This window comes from Oryzias melastigma, linkage group LG11 (genome assembly GCF_002922805.2).
Source record: "Oryzias melastigma strain HK-1 linkage group LG11, ASM292280v2, whole genome shotgun sequence".
In the NCBI taxonomy this organism is placed as follows: domain Eukaryota; kingdom Metazoa; phylum Chordata; class Actinopteri; order Beloniformes; family Adrianichthyidae; genus Oryzias; species Oryzias melastigma.
The window spans coordinates 769,811-787,714 of NC_050522.1; the positions used below are offsets into that span (position 1 = coordinate 769,811).

A 17,904-nucleotide genomic window follows, 5' to 3' on the forward strand; every position below is an offset into this window, starting at 1 on the left:
TTAACATAATTATGAACTAGATATTTCATTTCATTTTCATTTCATTTCATTTATTGATTTATAAAGCACCTTCCACCACCAGTCAAGGAGGCCCAAAGTGCTGTACACAAGGGAAAACAAAAACCGAGCACTGTGCAATAGTAAAACATAAAAAAGGATAAAAGACATAAAACCAAGTAAAACAATTTAAAAACAATGATAAAATCAATAAAACAATTTTAAAACAGAGATAAAACCACCATAAAATAGAATAAAAGGCTAGGCTAGGCTAATGCTAAAAACACACACATATACAGCATTACCTGTAATAATGCTAGTGTAAATGCTGTAAGCTGAATTTGGCAGCTGAAGATGTTAGTGCTGGAAGTTTCAGATGCTGAACTTGATAACTGAAAACACTAGCAAATAGCTAAACTCCAAGATAGCCTAAAAAACTGAAAAAACTAAATTAGCTAAACCAGCTAGCATGTAGCCTAGATATTAGCTAAACTCCAAAACAGCCTAAAAAAACCTAAATTAGACAAACCAGCTAGCAAATCTGGAAATAATTATATGCGATTAATTGGCATGGATTTTTTTTTTTTTTTTTTTAGTTACAGTTTTTGCCAGCCACTTATTATCTGCAAATAATATTAAATCACTCGCAAAATTGTATATTTAGAACATTTATTTTTAATCTTTTTGGAACCTAGGGTCTAAAATTCAGTTTTTGTCTATATTTTAATTTTCTGTATTATTTTTAATTTGAAAGACTAACTGCTGCTTATTTGGTCTCATTTTAATCAACACAACCTCTCCTATATGACACTACCTTTATTTAGTCATGTCTCCATTTTCTACTCACACAATAATCATAAAATTATCCAAAAATAGAAAATTCCATCTGGAAAATGGGATTATTTTGCTGTGGAAACTCCAAAATGTTTAACAAACTGTTTTTACAACATAGAATACAAAGTTTTAGGTGTAATTTTACAAGAATACAATTTGTAAACAAACTAATCAACATGTTTTTTCATTAAAATTTAATAAAAAATTCAGGCTAAAGTCACCATGCTGCCCAAGATTTCTCACTGCTGTCTATTTTACATTTTTCCTGAAATTCTGTTTTTTTTCCAGTTTTTTCCTTTTTTTTCATACATGTTCTTTATTGTGTTTATGAAAAATAATAAACAACTGCTCACCTCCCATGACGTCGGTGGGCGGAGCTTTCACAGAGAATCGGTGCTTGTTATTGTAAACTAAAATATTGGTGAGTTTCCTCTTTGGATTTCTCATAGCAGACAGCTGTATTTGGCTCCGCCCCCTCCCATCACAGCAGGTGTGCTGCTGCATTACAGCCGTCAGATTGACTTTAGTTTTCTGCCTTAATTATTACAATTAAAAGATTGCTTTTGTCCAAAAACTACAAATAAAAACCATATTATCTCTTAAAATGAATAAAATCTAAAAAAAGTTAAAGTTTAAAAAAGGTTTACGTGTATTTTAGACTGAGTTTGATTACATTGATCTCACAGCTGCAGGACTCCTGAGAGCGATTAATAAATATGAATTAATAATTATGTTGTATTAATCGTACGCGTTAACGCGTCAACATTCACAGCCCTGGTTTTCACCTTGTTTTGTGTTGTTGTCTTTTGTGTTCAGGACTTTTCTTTTTCTAAAGTGGTATATAAACAAAGCTGAGTTGAGTTTCAGAAGGTGGATGACATGATCCTTACTTCTGTGAGTTGATCCCATCAATGGTGCGGATCATCCGCTCGTTCAGTTCCTCCTCAAACCTCCTCCTCTGAGATTTGGATCTGAATAAAGCAAAGAGCGCACGTTTCAGCGCGGCGCAGTGATGATGAATCTTTCATAGACATCTTCTGACTCACCTCTCTCCTCTCTGGAAGTGGTACTGACCCAACGGAACATCCTGAACCAGAATGTAAGTCATGAACCAGCACAGAAGCACATCCACGTCGGTGAAGGGGACAGGAAGTGAACTCACGGTGGTGTTGATCATGCCGTTGTTCGTGGTCATGCTGTCTCGCTGGTGCAGATTGGCGAAGGGTTTGGCGGCTCCCCAGGACTCCAGATAGCGAGTCATCCTGACTGACGCCCTCATCTTACCCCCATCCAGAACACCCAGCAAAGGGCTGTGCCGCTCCATCTGACAAAAACCACAAATGGATCAAACAAAATGAGCTTCAACTCCTTTGTGTGGCAGCATTCACTTTAGGAGCAGTGTGGACACAAAACTACTGGAGATCACTGGAAATCTGGTGTCAACTGCACATTTCCTATGAGTTATTCAAGGTATGAGCCGGCCAATCAGAGGCCTCAACTAAAACAAAAAAAAGTATTTTAAAAAATCATACATTGTGATTTCTAGATTTCTTTTAGTCTCTCACATTGAACATGCAGCTAAGAAGAAAATGTTCATGATATCTAAGAGGGAGAACTTGAATCACAGGCTGTTTAAATACTTATTTGCCTCACTGTACTTCATCTTACTGCCCTACAATTACAACGATGACATCTCAACCTCTTTGCAATTTGGTGTCTTTTAAATTTGCTTTTGGGGCTTTTTTTTCTTTTTTTTTAATGGTACTTCGGGTTTTTTGCTGGTTTTGTATTCACACCAGGATGAACCACACCAGGCAAAACACCAGGCCTCTTATTGTCAGTTTGAACATAGTTCCAATGTTTGGTTTAGGTTAAGTGAGCTACATCAGATCACTGTGAACGCTTACTAAACATGTGACACATTGCTTACTACAAACAATTATAAAACTCTGCTGAGCAGGTGATATTAGTCTTGTAGAAGAAGAAAGGCCATTTCTAGAGGTTCTTCAGCAAGTTATTGTAAAACAGGAGATGTTTTTACATCATTTTCTAAACCAAAGTTCCAGAATCTGTAATTTTCTCAGTCAGAAAGAAATAAATGATTGATCTAAACATGGATCTTAGACCAGCAACTCTTTTCGGCTAATAAATTGAATAAACTCAGGTGTTTTTTTTAAGTCAACCACAAGTCCATCTGACTTACTTAACTTTGTCCTTTCAAGTGTTTGACACCCTGAGCCACATGTGGACCACCTAATACGCTTTACGGTACCAATTAGTTCACAGAAGAGTTGGGTCTCCTGAATGTTTAGAGTCAGACCTTTAAATGTCAAAAGGAGCTTCAAGGAAGAGACCTTCAAAATTAATCTGAGTTAATGAGCTGTGAAACAGAGATTTTTTTCTGAGATGTTTGTGTTTGTCTGTGAGTGGAGGTTATATAAATGTGATCAAATGTTGGGAAAGCTGTTTTACTTACGTTTTTACGTTTTTAAGTACACGGCCCAAATAAAGGCAATGCTGGTGCCCCCTCACTGTGGGGATTCTGTGGTTTAGTTTGATTTTGTTTTATTTGGTCTTGTTCTAAGTTGTCCTTGTCAGTAGTGCTGCCAAAAATGATTATTTTAATAATCCCCGATTTTTTTTCCGATTAGTCTACTAATCGGGTCATGCGCAAACTGTATGTAAAAAACACATTTTAACCATCTTAAGATTTAAACTAACTAAAAACTAGATATATTCATATTTTCATGCTGTAAGCTGAATTTGGCTGCTGAAGATGCTGGTGCTGATAGCTGGAGAAGCTGAAATTGATTGCTGAAAATGCTAAAGATGATAGCCAGCTAAAATATTAGTTAAATGTTGAAATAGCCTAAAAAATGAAAAAAGCCTAAGTTAGTCAAGATAGCTTTCATCCAGGTGAAATATTAGCTAAACTCAAAATTAGCCTAAAAAAAAGGAAAAAATCCGAAATTAGCCAAAGCAGCTAACATGTAGATGAAATATTAGCTAAATTCCAAAACACCCTAAAAAACATACAAAAAAAGCTTAAATTAGCCAAAACAGCTAGCATGTAACTGAATTATTAGATAAACTCAAAATAGCCGAAAAGGCAAAAAAAAAACTTAATTAGCCAAAACAGCTAGCATGAAGCTAAAATATGAGCTAAACTCCAATATAGCGTAAATGACAAAATAAATCCCACATTAGCCTAAACAGCTAGCATTGAGATGAAATATTAGCTAAATTCCAAAACAACCTAAAAACAAAAAAAAGAAAGTTTAAATTAGCCAAAACAGCTAATGATGCAGCCATCTTCACATCATGCCTTTCCACATCCAAGCATTCTGTTTCTGAGGGGAATTTTTGGTCCATCCTTGAACCTTCCTGTTCCTGTGCAGCGTTGGAAACCACTCCTTCCTGTTCCAGGTCATGTTCCTGTGCAGCGTTGGAAACCACTCCTTCCTGTTCCAGGTCATGTTCCTGTGGAGGGTTGCCGGTGCCATACGTCATGTTCCCCGTCCCTGAGGATGGTTGCCGTTCATTCCCCTTGGCCATGTTTGATGTTCTGGAGGACGGTCACCGGTGCTGCTCCCCTTCATGTTTTCCTTCCCTGGGGAGTCGTCGGGACAGGTCCTCATGTCTGTTCCTGAGGTGTTCACATGTCCCCCCTCACCTCTGCTGGGCTGCAGGAGCCTAAACAGTGTTCTGGACTTGTTTATTTTCCTCTCAGGTGTTTTGGGCATCTGGAATCTGCCCCTTTGGGGAGGGGTACTGTCATAATTCTATCCTTGGGTCTTTGGGGTGCTTTTGTCATGTTCTTTTTTTCCCTATCAATCAAACTGCGTTCAGGTGTCTTCATTTAGTTAATCAGCCTCAGTGAATTTAAGTGTCAGGTTTTCACTTCATTGTCATCTGTTCTGTTTTGTTATGCCACCTTTTTGTTGCTCTCATGGTTTTTCTCACGTTTCTGTTAAATGTTTTACTTTTCTGCCCCTTTGCCTGGTCTCCTGGGTTTGGGTTCTCCACCACTTCCTGATACTCACACTGAAACAGGTGAAAGCATTTGTCTGCACACTACTGCTAGAGTCTATGTTAGGTACAATAACATGAAGGTGACGCCATCTAACCTTTGGGTTGATGACCAAATAGGTGACCACGCCATGCTCCTTTAGGTAGGAGTCTCTGGTCTGTCCGTGTCCAGGCTCCACCTTGTAGGAGCCTTTCAGATGTTCCAGGGTCACTGAAGAGATGTGGACTCTCCTGGAGACGGGTAAGAGAACACATAATCCAGGGCTGTCAAACTAATTTGCACAAGGTGGCAAAATCCAAAACACACCTGGGGTCGAGAGCCGGACAGGATAAACCTTTATTGAACATCCTAAAACTATTTTTTTTACTTTAGAACCGTAACTTTATAACATAAAGATTAATAGTATTACTTGCTATAATTCTAGTGTGAATGCTGTGAGCTGAATTTGGCTGATGAAGATGCTGAAATTGATAACTAATGAAATAGATGAAAACGTTGATGTAAATAGCTGAAAATGGTGGAGCTGATAACCAGCTAAAATATTAGCTAGATGCCAAATCAGCCTAAAAAAAACTTAAAAAAAAACCTTATAGCCAAAACAGCTAGCATATAGCTGAAATATTGGCTAAACTCCAAAACAACCTAAAAAAACTGAAAAAGCTTGAATTAGCCAAAACAGCTAGCATGTAGCTGAAATATTTACTAAACTCTAAAATAGCCTATAAAATCTTAGTATATGCCAAAATAGTCCAAAAGCTAACACAATGCCCATTTCTAAAACTTTAAAACCATAAGATTTTAACATAAACATGAATAATAAAAAGGCAGGAATATTTTTCCAGAATAAATCAACTTAAACATTAGATACATTTCAATTTTTTACTCTCCATGAAAGTGGATTTTGTCAAAATTATACAAGTTAAAAATAAGAGCAAGATAACATTGGCCCATTAATAACAATACAATGATCTGGAGGGCTGGATGTAATTACCCAGAGGGCCGGATCCGGCCCCCGGGCCTTGACTTTGACACATGTGACATAATCGAAGGTGAAGGGCTTACCTCATCCCAACACTGATAGCTCAATGTTTTCCCTTGTTTGTTGCACACAAACATGGAAGGATATGAAGTAGTTTTTTATTTAGAAGTCTGTTTTTGATCAGACGTGTTTTTCAGTTCCATAGAACAAGACGAAGCATCAGCAGTCCAGTGGGACAGCATTGGGGCTCCAGAGAGCTTATTTTCTGAGATTACACACCTACCCATTGGCCAAATTTTCTGTGCTTGTTACACTGCCAGGACAGGAGACTCTAATGGCCATATAACAAATGAAGAGCTGCTTGATCAAATGAGGTTGCTATAATTTACTATGATGCATGTAATAGGTGGAATTAGAACAGACCTTGAAACAGACTCTGTAAATGAGCGCATGCTGTTTGGTCAAAAAGAGTCAGAGGTACATCATTTTATAGTCCGAAAACGTCATGTTTATCAAAAGATAAAGCTGCCAGGACTGCAAACAACTGCTATAAAGCAACATACAAACTCGTAATATCTTGTACCCTTTTTAATTAACAATTTTTAGATATTTTAAAACTTTTATATGGTCTCTTTTGACATTTCTTTAATTTATAAAGCAGATTTAAAGAAGTAAAGGAAGGTTTAGTTGTATCACTTTCACTGATCACTTTATCAGGCACACCTGTTCAAATGCTCGTTGACGCAAATTTCTATTCGGCCAGTCACATGGCAAAACTGCATTTAGACATGTAGACATGTCTAATTGAGGTTCTCTGGAGGTTGGGGACCTGTGATTTAATGAGAACAGCCAGCATTTCAAAAAATGACGAGTTGGGGACACCCAAAGCGACACGGAGGAGTTCGAGTTGGGTTGGGAATGTGTTGGCATCAGGGGTATCTCTTTCCCAAATCATGCTAAAATCTATACTTTAGTTCAAGATAAATAATTTATCAAAGTTCTGCTTTAGGATTTGGAGCTATAAGTGGGTGGCATATTAATTTTTCTTGAGCTTAGTCTTTATTTTCTTTATCTTGCTCCCATAAAGTTGTACAAACAAGGTAAATAAAAGGAAAAGATGCTTAGCTTTTCTGTTTTTCCGTTTAGGGAGTTGCTTCACTACAGACTGTATTGTTAAATTATTTTCTTATCTGTAAAAAAAGTAGATTGTACCGCTTTGTCATATTGTGTAACTTTTGGTTTTGCAAAATGTTTGTTTCTAATATAGCTCAGGTAGAGAGTGATACTGGTGGAGTGGCTGTCTGATTGAAAGATCGCAGGTTCAATTCCCACCTTAAGTTTCCATGTACCAATGTGTCCTTGGGCAGACACTGAACCACATCGCTCCTGGTGGGTATAGCTTGGCACCAGTGTAGGGTTGAGTTCAAATTTTGTGAGTTTTTAATGTTGTTGCCGATGACTCTAGAGTTAAAATGTTAAGTCTGTCAAGTCGGTCAAAAGGAAAGAAGGCCGGTGTACAGGAAGAGAGAAAAAAAGGAAAGGCAAGAGTCTTAAGGGAAGAATTTTGAAAGTAGGGAAGACCACAGAGTTGGCCAAAAGATGGACGTCCTGTGTGTACATGAGGTCAGACGGAAACAGAGCGAGGCTCAAAGGGTTAAAAGCAGGTTCAAGCTGTTCTGTCATGGAGTAGAACAGGGATAGGCAACTCCACTCCTGCATGCTTTCCAACATCCCCTGCTCTGGCGTGTTCTAATTGGCTGGACACACCTGAACCAGGTGATCAGTCATGAGTAGGGTTTGGAAATCTGGAAATCATGCAGACACCGCGGCCCTCGAGGCCTGGAGTTACCCATCCCTGGTGTAGAGGGAAAGAGGAAAGAGTTGGAGTAATCCTACAGGGTACTGGTATGCCTCGTTTCCACTGAACAGTCCAGACCGGACTGGACCTACTAGTACCATTTCTGGTCCCCTGTTGGTCGTAGGTCCATAGAAAAATAGAATGGACCCATTAGGGCGGGGCTTCTGTCGTCACATGATGTAACCCCTTGATTGGTGATCGAAAAGTTTTACGACAACAGGAAGCGTCCAACCAGGACTTTTCCCGACTCAAGATCCAAGTGGGAAAGTATTGTCCTCTTTTTGTCTGTGTTCTTCTTCACCTCCCACAATCTTCTTGCAAAGAATGTTCAATTCTTTACATACCCTTTTCCCCCTCATTCGAGGTGGGTTGGGGACCGGAGACATCTCGAATCCACGAATACGAGACACACACACACCTGTTTCCATCTCACCCGACCCCCGTGGCAGGGGAACGTCCATGACCGATCCATACTCAAAGACTCTTCCCATCATGCTTTGTTTCAAACATTTATTGAAGAACATTGGCATATTGCTCAACATAAAGAGTTTGCTTCTCTTTTTAATTCAGAACAATAGACTGTTCTGCAGCGTGTAGGTCGGCTTCATCCATAATAAACACCTGATTTGGATTGAACTTGTCCTCCGCGGTTATCTTTTGAATTTTCGGTCCATTTCTGAGTCAGCAGATGTAGCTTCTCTTTCGCTGTAGTCGCACCGTTTTGACACACAGCTACGTCATCGGTCTACACCCCGCATGCGCTTTGATGGTCCAACGCTCAATTGAAACGCTCACTTAAATTGAACCCGACCATTCTAAACCGGCCACGAGGGGACTGATCTGGTCCAGACCGCTCAGTGGAAACGAGGTATTAGTGTTCATTTTTGACACTTTTGTTAAAAATCCAGCACTCTTTGTGTTAAAATTGAACCACAAAGAGTGTTGTTCCAACTCTGTCCTGATATAAAGCTGTTGGAGTCTCACCCCGGCACACCTCCCGCCTCCATGTGATTGGCCAGCGTCACGTCATGTGACCAAACATCATACTGCCACTTGCGTAGGCCAATCACACCACAGAGGACGTTTCCAGAATGAACACCGACGCGCATGTTGATCTCAACTCCAGTGGCATCTCGTACTTTCCTGTGGAGAACACGACAAATACACTGAAATCAGCTCGTCTACTTTCTGGATCCGGTTAAGAATTCCTTGTTTAAAACAAATTGTTTTATTTTTGCAGTTAGCACCAGACTTTAGAGTGTTAGTCCAAAGGAGTCCACTGCTTTATTATGATGTTCTATGTGTAACACTTTAATAAGTATTAAGAAATAAAAGGTTTTTCCAATGAAGTGAAGAACAAACTCAACTGTACAAAGCTGCTGTGCTGATGAAAGTAAAACAGTTTGTTTCACTGGATCAATATACTGAGAACGCGTACAGAATAGTAAATATTCAACAGCAAATTCATATTTAAGACTACTTTAAGAAACAGGAAATATCTTGTATCCTGAAGTCCTAAATAGAGAAAATGGGTCAAAGATGTTCCTGTCTTTTTCTTTTCCACCAGAATATTTTTTGTTTTAACAAATCTTGAATCTAACTGAATGTCTGGTCATACAAATTGAACCAGTGATTAAATACAAATGAAAGAATTGGCATATGATGTAGTGTGGTAACACTGATCTTCTCCTAAATACACTCCAAAGGTTTGCCTCTGGAAGCAGAAACCTCTGAAAAAGGTCTGATGTGTTCTCGTAAAGGTCAAATAATGACAGACCAAATGGAGAAAATAAAAAAATATAAAACATGCTTTCGACTGTTTGAGTTTTGTGTTGGTTCAGTCGTGGAGCTTATCATGTTGAGCTCACACTGTTTGCTCCAGAGTTTGAACAGAGCTGGAATGCAGCACTGCAACAGATTTCTGTAAACTGGGGAGTATTTTACTGCAATGTCTGTAAACAGCAATTATAATTAATATTTACAGGTGTATAAATGGACAGACAAAGGGTGACTTTGTGTCTCCAGGTACTTTGCCAAAATGGATTTTAGCTTTTCATAAATGTTTGAGTTTCAATTATAGGCTTTTATTTTTAGGAATTAGGCTATTTTTAAAGAAAACGCAATACTAAAAAAAAAAAAAAAATTAAAAAATTGCTGTTTATTTGACATTTTTTATCAGAAACTGTGTTGACACGGTGTTGCAGTGATTACCCCACAGAAAGAGGTCCTCGGTTCAAGCCCCAGTGGGAACCTTTGTGTGTTGAGATTGTATATTCTTTCTGTGCACCTATTCATTTCATTCAAGTGGACGAGAAATTGTTCAGTGAAGTAAAATAAAGGATTTTATGACTCTGTCTGGCGTTGCATTGATCTAAGGACTCACTCAGGGTGAATACGACCTTGACTAAAAGCAGCTGAAAGAGTGATTGTGGTGAACTAAATCAAAGGTCCCAAAACTTTTTCTTCTGAGGGCCACATAACTGCTTTCTTAATTCTTTGATGGGGGGCTAACAGGAAAGATAACAGGAAAAGTGTAACAATCACAGCCTAAACGTAAACATTTATGGTTTTCTAGAAAGCTACACATAGCCAAATTTTAAATAATTCATTTCTGTAATTTTCTCAGAAGAAATCATGCTAAAACATTTGAAAAACTAGATATATAGCATTAACTGCTGAAAATGCTTAAATTGATAGCTAAAAACACTGAAGCTAATAGCTGAAAACACTGAAGCTGATATTAGCAAAGTGCCACATTAGCCGAAAAAAAAAAATTCTAAATTAGCCAAAAAGCTAGAATGTACCTGAAATAATAGCTTAATGCCATTAATGCCATATTTTAGCTTAATGCATTAGCTAAAATTTTAGCTTAACTCCTAATTAGCATAAAAAACTGAAAAAAGCCTGAATTAGCCAAAACACCTAGCATGTAGATGAAATGTTAGCTTAATGCCAAATTAGCCTAAAAAGTGGAAAAATGTCTAATTTAGCCAAAACAGCTAGAATTAAGCTAACATATTAGCTAAACTCCAAATTAGCCTAAAAAAACTCAAAAAAATGCTCAATTTGTCAAAACAGCTAGTATGTAGCTGAAATATTTGCTAAATGCTAAATTAGCCTAAAAAAACTGGTAACATGTCTAATTTAACCAAAACATTTAGCATAAATCTAAAATATTAGCTAAACTCCAAATTAGATTAAAAAACTGAAAAAGCCTAAAGTAGCCAAAATGGCTAGCATGTAGCTGAAATATTATCTAAATATTCTAAATATTATCTCTCAAACTAGCCAAAAAAAACTGGAAAAATGTCTAATTTAGCCTAAAAGCTAGCATTAAGCTAAAACTTTAGCCAAACTCCAAATTAGCCTAAAAAACAGAAAAAAGCCTAAATTAGCCAAAACGGCTAGCATGTAGCCGAAATATTAGCCTAAAAAACTGGGAAAATGTATAAGCCAAAATAGTTTGTGGGGCCAGGCCAAATGTGAAGCAGGGCCTGATCCGGCCCGCAGGCCGTAGTTTGGGGACCCCCGAACTAGGTGAAACTGGCCTTAAAACAACTGGAGAAGTCGACACAAGAGAACCAGAATAACATTTAATTTACCATATTTTTGTACAGTAAATAAACTAGAAATGAAAATATGTTAATATTATTGTAAGAGGAAGCCCAGTACAATTACTGTAGGAACATTTAAAGTAACTTCTGGCACCTGGATGCCAGTAGTTACTGTAGTTTTTCTGCTCATCTGACAGGCCTGTTTGTTTGTCTGAGGGTAGAACAATGGGGGTAGAAAAGGTGCATAGGGATCTGGTCTTTTACTTGATGGCCTCACACATATCCAGGCCCATCTTCACGCAGTTCTTGGCGTGATCAGGCAGCGACTCGGGCAGACCAGACACGCAGTAATAACAGTCTCCCAGGATCTTGATGCGCATACACTCGTTTTCCTCAAAGACAGAAAGAAAAAGAAGCAGTTAAAATATATCTCTGCAGTTTTCTTTATTAAACATTTTGCAACATAACCCTCAGGCACAGAGAGTCACATCCATCAAGCTCAGATATCATCCACCCACAAACATAACACCTCTGAATCCACATGTGGGATGAGTAACAGCTCATCGCCGGACTGCATTTATGTAACAGAAGCTTCAGGAGGATGGAGCGGCCGGACTTGAACCTCAGTGTTTACACCCATGAGACCGGGAGATGCTTTCTGAGCAGCCCACACAGGCATGTGCTCAGAGGAGAAACGGCAGGAAGGTCGACCAAGGCTACAGGAAAGAAGACTCAAAAGTAAACCTGAAACTATCCACCCTTCCAAGTTACAACACAATGATGAGGTTTTTAGAAATTTAAGTGATTCGTTAGCGATAATGCTCGACGAAGTGTGCATTATCAGAAATTAATGGAAAACGCGGAAGCCTGAAGTGTCCGATACTTTCTGATCACTTCGTTGGATACTTGTAAACTTTAATGTTGTTGGTCTATTCAGTTTAAATTTCTTTTTCACAAAAAATTGCATATTTTAAATATGACAGCTACGAACCTTGACTGCAGTGACAAAAGAAAGTGCCGTATTGTCATGTTATAGCACATCCTGTCAAGAGTCGCCACAGTGAATCAGCTTTTCACTGATTGGCACAGGTTGTTGAGAGTTTTCATACCAGATTCCCTGACTAACGCTGGATTGATAAAATCGATTTGAATTGATTTAAGCTTAACAGATCAATATCAAAACAAATCAAACTTTATTTGTACAGCACCTTTCCAAAAAATCTATTTCACTCAAAGTGCTTCCATAAAAGAACAGGAAAACTCAAGGAAGACCCCCCCCCCCCACACACACACACAAGACGACATATTGCCACACCATGTGAGGGTAGAAAAATAAATAAATACTAAAATTATGGAAAGTAGGTATCTGGCTTTGTAATGAAGTGGGGAAATTGATTCATGAATAGAATAATCGATTCATAAAAATATTAATTGATTTAACTCATAAAGCTAAAGTCTGCTAGCTTGATGCTAATGTATAATAGGATTTCCCATAGGACGGCTAATGCTAACACTTGGTCGACCTAAACATACATTGCTAACTAAATTAACATCTTTATATATTTACAGGCATTAATTTTCTAAACTTTTTTAAGGAAATATTTTTAAAGAAACAATTTGTGGTCTAAATCACAGTTTTTTGCTCATATTTTTCTCTTCTTCTGGAATAGATGTGATGATACAGTGTGATCGCCACCTAGTGGCCAAACTGAAACGTCCTCCAGGAGAAGCAGAACAATGTTTACAATGTTAATGATCTGAACATTTTAGTTAGAACTTCTCCTTTAGAGAATCCATGTAACACTGGATGATATTAACAATCTCATCATTTCACTGATACAGGTTTCCTGCACACCAGCTCTACACCCAACAAACTGAACTACCCAGCCGCTTCTAATGTATGCTGATTGTCATGACAGGTTAATAAATCATCAGTTCAGAGAAAAAAGTTCACATCTTACCGCTTGATATTTCTCAGAAGATAAAACTAAAGTCCAAATTCCTCCTTGTGTCTCATATTCTCCTTTTATTCAATCTTTCTCTTCTGCTGCATCCCAGTTTTCATAATTATTGCATTTAACCAAACAGGTGAAAGCGCGGTCAAAACATTTTACAAAGAAGGAGAGGTTAAACTGTGAGGGCCAACCATTCGGCCTGCTTTCCTGAACTATTTGAATATGAGTAAATGCAAGTGAATGGTTAATGAACATTTTTACTATCACTTTATTACATAGAACATAAACACATCTAAATGCACTCTAACCTGTAAATTACACACTTTAAGACCAGAAATAAAATGATTCAGTACAAACCAATGTCGTTTTAATCTCACAAACACTTTGATTTCAGACTGAACAAATCACTTCCCTTCACTAATGTGATGATAGGTGATGCAGAGATCTCGATTGAACCCTAAACCTGATTGATTTTAAACAGTAAGTCAGACTACAAGCTTGTCTTAAAGTGCAAAAATCTGGGGGAAAAAATAGTTTAAACTGCACTAAAAGCTGGTTAAATTCACTGTCAAGGTTTGTTTTTATTTTGAATGTGTGTATTATGAAGGACTGAAGTGAAGTCATGGTATTTAATTACCTTTGCAATCTGGTCAAATTTGCCAAACAGTTCATTCAGCATGTGCACAAGTTCTCCTGGAGAGCAGTCACTGGCCAGCCTCGTGAAGCCCACGATGTCTGCATAGAGAATGCTGTGGAAAGAAACACACAATAAAGTTAAATAATCAAAAAAAAGCTTTTGTCCAAATCCAAATACCTACAATAACAGTATTTAACCCCTCTAGGCAAGTTCTACAAATCTGCAAAATATCAATTGTTTTACAGGAATTTTTGCTATTCCTAAAACACTAAGTGCCATCCTCCAAAACAGCTGGTCAGCTTCTTTAACTCTTTCCTCAAAATCATCACTCTTTGGTCTAAACCTAAGACACAATTTGTAAAACTCTGAGTCTACTCTTTGCAAAACACATTCTCACTTTTACACACAACTGTTCAAAACTGAAGACAGTTGATGCAAACCAACCGTGGCAGAAATGGACAGTTCTGGAACAACTGGAACAGCTTCTCAGAGATGGATGACAGGGGAAAACAAGTCAGACCAAGACCTTGACCCAAACAAGACCTAAACCTGCACCAAGACCCAGACATGCACAAGGACATAGACCAGCACAAAGACCTGAACCATGCTTTGGACCCAGACACTGAACAAGATACCTGATGAGATCTGGCCCACAGTTATTGACCGTGTGAGATTTTGACTCAAGAGTTTTTCTTCAAGAGTATTTCAAAATTTGTGTCTGTTGGAATTGGTCTATTGTTTCAGAGAAAGTGTTTTGGCAATTGGAAACAATTGTAATGGTACATTTCTTCAGTGAATCCCCATGCATCCATCCATCCATTTGAATCCCTCTTGGGATCTCGGGTCAGTTGCGTATAGGTGAGTTGATCCCCAGTCTATTGCAGGGCCACACAACCAGAGTTTCACAGCAATTTAGAGACACAAACGAAGCATGCCAGCCTTCCCTATAGGCCATTTTCTCTATTTATTAGATTTTTACAGCAAAACATTGATTTGGTTTTGAAGGCTTTTTTTTTGTAATATGAACCAGAACTTTTTGTTTGTGTCAACACATCTCCATCTAATAAGCGATGTTAATTTATATCAGTGTTACCAATTTCTTTAAGGGATCCTCTTCTGTTTCCTGCACAAACATGTGAAACAGTCAGCAGAAAAACTCGTCTGTATTCAGTCTGGCGGATGCAGTGCAATGTGGTGGCTGTAATCTTCTGCAAGAGCCACGATAACAAGGAGCAATTTCAGGTTTGTGCCAGGTCCGAGTGAAACCAGAAACTATTTTCTGTTGGATCAGGAAGATGCTCAGCAGCACATATTGTCTGTGTTGTCTCCTTCTAGGTGATTTTAATGCTTCACCGCCATGAAATTAGTCAAATGATCTCCATCAGCGTGTCATTTGTGACTGTTCTGCTTCTTTTAGTTTGTATTTTTCCGTCTTTGTTTCCGTCATTTTCCACATCGCTATAGCACAAACACACTTTCCTTTCAAGTTTTATGCCAGTGCTGCTATAATGTGTAATGCCAAAAGGATTGGTAAACAACAGTGACAACAACAACTTGACAAAAAAAAAACAATGGGGATCCTGCCTTTTATGACCCAACTGTTTCAACTCATCGACTGTAAAAGCAAACCTGTCAGCTTTCAGGGGATCAGATCAGGAAATGAGATCACAACTGATCAGGAACAAAAAGGATTATTGTTATTTTATTCTTTACATTACAAATTTGACTCCCTCCCCAAATGTTTGGCAACTCTTTAAATTTAGCACCCACATCCGCTCTGTGGAAAAATGTCTTTCAACAAAATCAATGAATGTCCTTTAAATTGTAAACTGAACCAAAGTTCAAGTTTTAGTTGGTAATTAATTTCTGATTTGATAAAATGCATTTTTAGTTGTCAAATTTGTATTTAATTTTTTTTTTGCATAAAAAACTGTTTTTACTCAACTATTAATGTCAAAATAATCAAAAATGAAACTAGAATGAACAAAAGGATGACTTTTTACATTAAGAAATAACAGAAAAGAAGTTTTTTAAAGTTGAAACTGAAACCAACCCACTCTTTGTACAGCTTTGAGGCAGCAGCGGGGTTAAAGCTGTCTGCAACTTTACGAGCCCTAGATCAAGGGTCCCAAAACATATGGCCCGCGGGCCGGATTAGGCCCACATCCACATTTGGCCCGGCCCCCCACATCAGAAACACCCATAGAGAACCACATAAAACGTGACTTTTTATTCCACCTTCTGCAGTCTGAACTATGACGGAGAGGAGAGAATATTTATTGGTTTACTAGTGATTCACCTTTTCTTTATTATAATAATTTTTCTTCTATAGATTTTTTTGGGGCGTCCATAGCTCATTCAGCTCTTTTTACGCTCGCTTTTTTGACTTGTTTTGGCAGTCATTGGCTTTCTAGGATATTTTTGGGTTTAGCTAATATTTTAGACACAGGCTGCTGTTTTGGCTAATTTAGGATTTTTTCAGTTTTTTTTAGACTAGTTTTGGAGCTTGGCTAATATTTTAGCTTCATGCTAGCTGTTTTGGTCAAATTAGACATTTTACCAGTTTTTAGGCTAATTTTGAATTTAGCTTATACTTCAGCTAGATGCGAGTTGTTTTGGCTAATCTAGACTTTTTTCAGTTTTTAGGCTACTTTAGAGTTTAGCTAATATTTAGCCTTATGCTAACTGTTGGCTAAATTAGACATTTTACCTTTCCTGGCAATAACGGTACGGTTATCAGGAGTCAGCGCTCTGGCTCCCCCTCTGGTCACCGACAGGAGCCATCTCCTGAGTACTGACTGCACTACATCTCCCAGCAACCCTAGCGCACAGTTCCTGGATGCCACTCTGCTATCTCTCATTTGCTAATCACCTACAGGACACTTAAGCGCTGCACAAAGGCTCACTCAGTGAGAAGTATTATTTGTGCCACTCTGCCTGCATTACCGAGCGTTTCTATCTGGGCCTGATTTTCTGTTTCTGAACATGCTTTATTTCTGATTGTCTGCTGCCTGCCCTGACCTTCACCTGGACTCTGACAACTCTTTTCTTGGATGATCCCATGCTCATGTTTGATCTCTCCCTATCTGACTCTGATTTAGCTTTGTGGATTTTTATCTGTGCTTAGTTCCTGTCTGAACTAATAAACCTGCTGCACGTGGAACCAGCTGTCTTCCCATTTGTGACAACGGTTCAGTACCATTTTTAATAGTTAATGGGTCCATTTTACAATAACGCCCAGAATATCGCACTGTACTGCTCAGTGGAAACGAGGCAACGATATGTCTGTAAGAGAATTAATCAGGAGTGCTGATCTCCACTTTGTGGATAAAAAAAACATCTGTGGGTGGCTGTTCCTTCCTCCTCTACCCACCCTACGTGAGCTTCTTGTTATCAGTACAGAGATGATTGTCGGATCATCACAAAGATGATAAACATTTACATAAACACGACAGTGAGAAACATCAATGCCGTCCTTCCTGAGAGGCTTCGTGGTTTTGGGGAACATTAGACCTTCACTGCACAGATGAGAGCGCCATAGAAAGCTTAGAAAAAAAAATGATCTCCTTTGGCAAAGTGACCTCTAAAAAATAGAACTGAAATGAAAATGAACGAGGAAGAAGATGAAGTGCAGAAGAATACATAAACAAAGACAAAAGGGGTTGGGGGAAAAATAACAACCGGTAGAAAACCTAAGATAAAAAAGATGAGGCTCAATGGGGACGAGGAAGCAATCAAGCTTTGAAATGAGAGCAGAAAACACCGTGCAGACAGAGGCAAAGAGAAAAGAGCCCAAACTTTACCTTACATTGGTGTGCCGCTGCACATAGAGGTTGTGAAAGTTGTTGGTGCTCTCAGTTCGGCCAAAGTTTGGACCCTGCAGCCTCTGGATGATCTCCGCCTTCATCACTCTTGCTATATGAGCTGGTAGTAAGGATAATAGTAAACGCTCCTGCAGATGAAGGCAAAAAACATAAACACAGATTCAAGTTTTTTCACTATTTTTATGTATTTATTACTATTAAAAAGTATCTCACGTTGGCTCTGATTAGTTAAAACA

At 38.3% G+C, this 17,904-nt stretch overlaps 1 protein-coding gene across 1 annotated transcript in view; it reads right to left on the minus strand.

Annotated features, from left to right (window-relative positions):
• Positions 1-17,904, minus strand: part of adcy2b (adenylate cyclase 2b (brain)) — a 67,363-nt gene that overhangs the window by 20,874 nt on the left and 28,585 nt on the right. The window contains exons 5-12 of the mRNA XM_024257887.2: positions 17,648-17,796; positions 13,845-13,956; positions 11,517-11,644; positions 8,683-8,841; positions 4,959-5,091; positions 1,994-2,155; positions 1,878-1,918; positions 1,722-1,802 (exon numbers count right to left, since the gene is read on the minus strand). Coding sequence (XP_024113655.1) covers positions 1,722-1,802; positions 1,878-1,918; positions 1,994-2,155; positions 4,959-5,091; positions 8,683-8,841; positions 11,517-11,644; positions 13,845-13,956; positions 17,648-17,796 — 965 coding nt within the window. The remainder of the gene's footprint in view (positions 1-1,721; positions 1,803-1,877; positions 1,919-1,993; positions 2,156-4,958; positions 5,092-8,682; positions 8,842-11,516; positions 11,645-13,844; positions 13,957-17,647; positions 17,797-17,904) is intronic.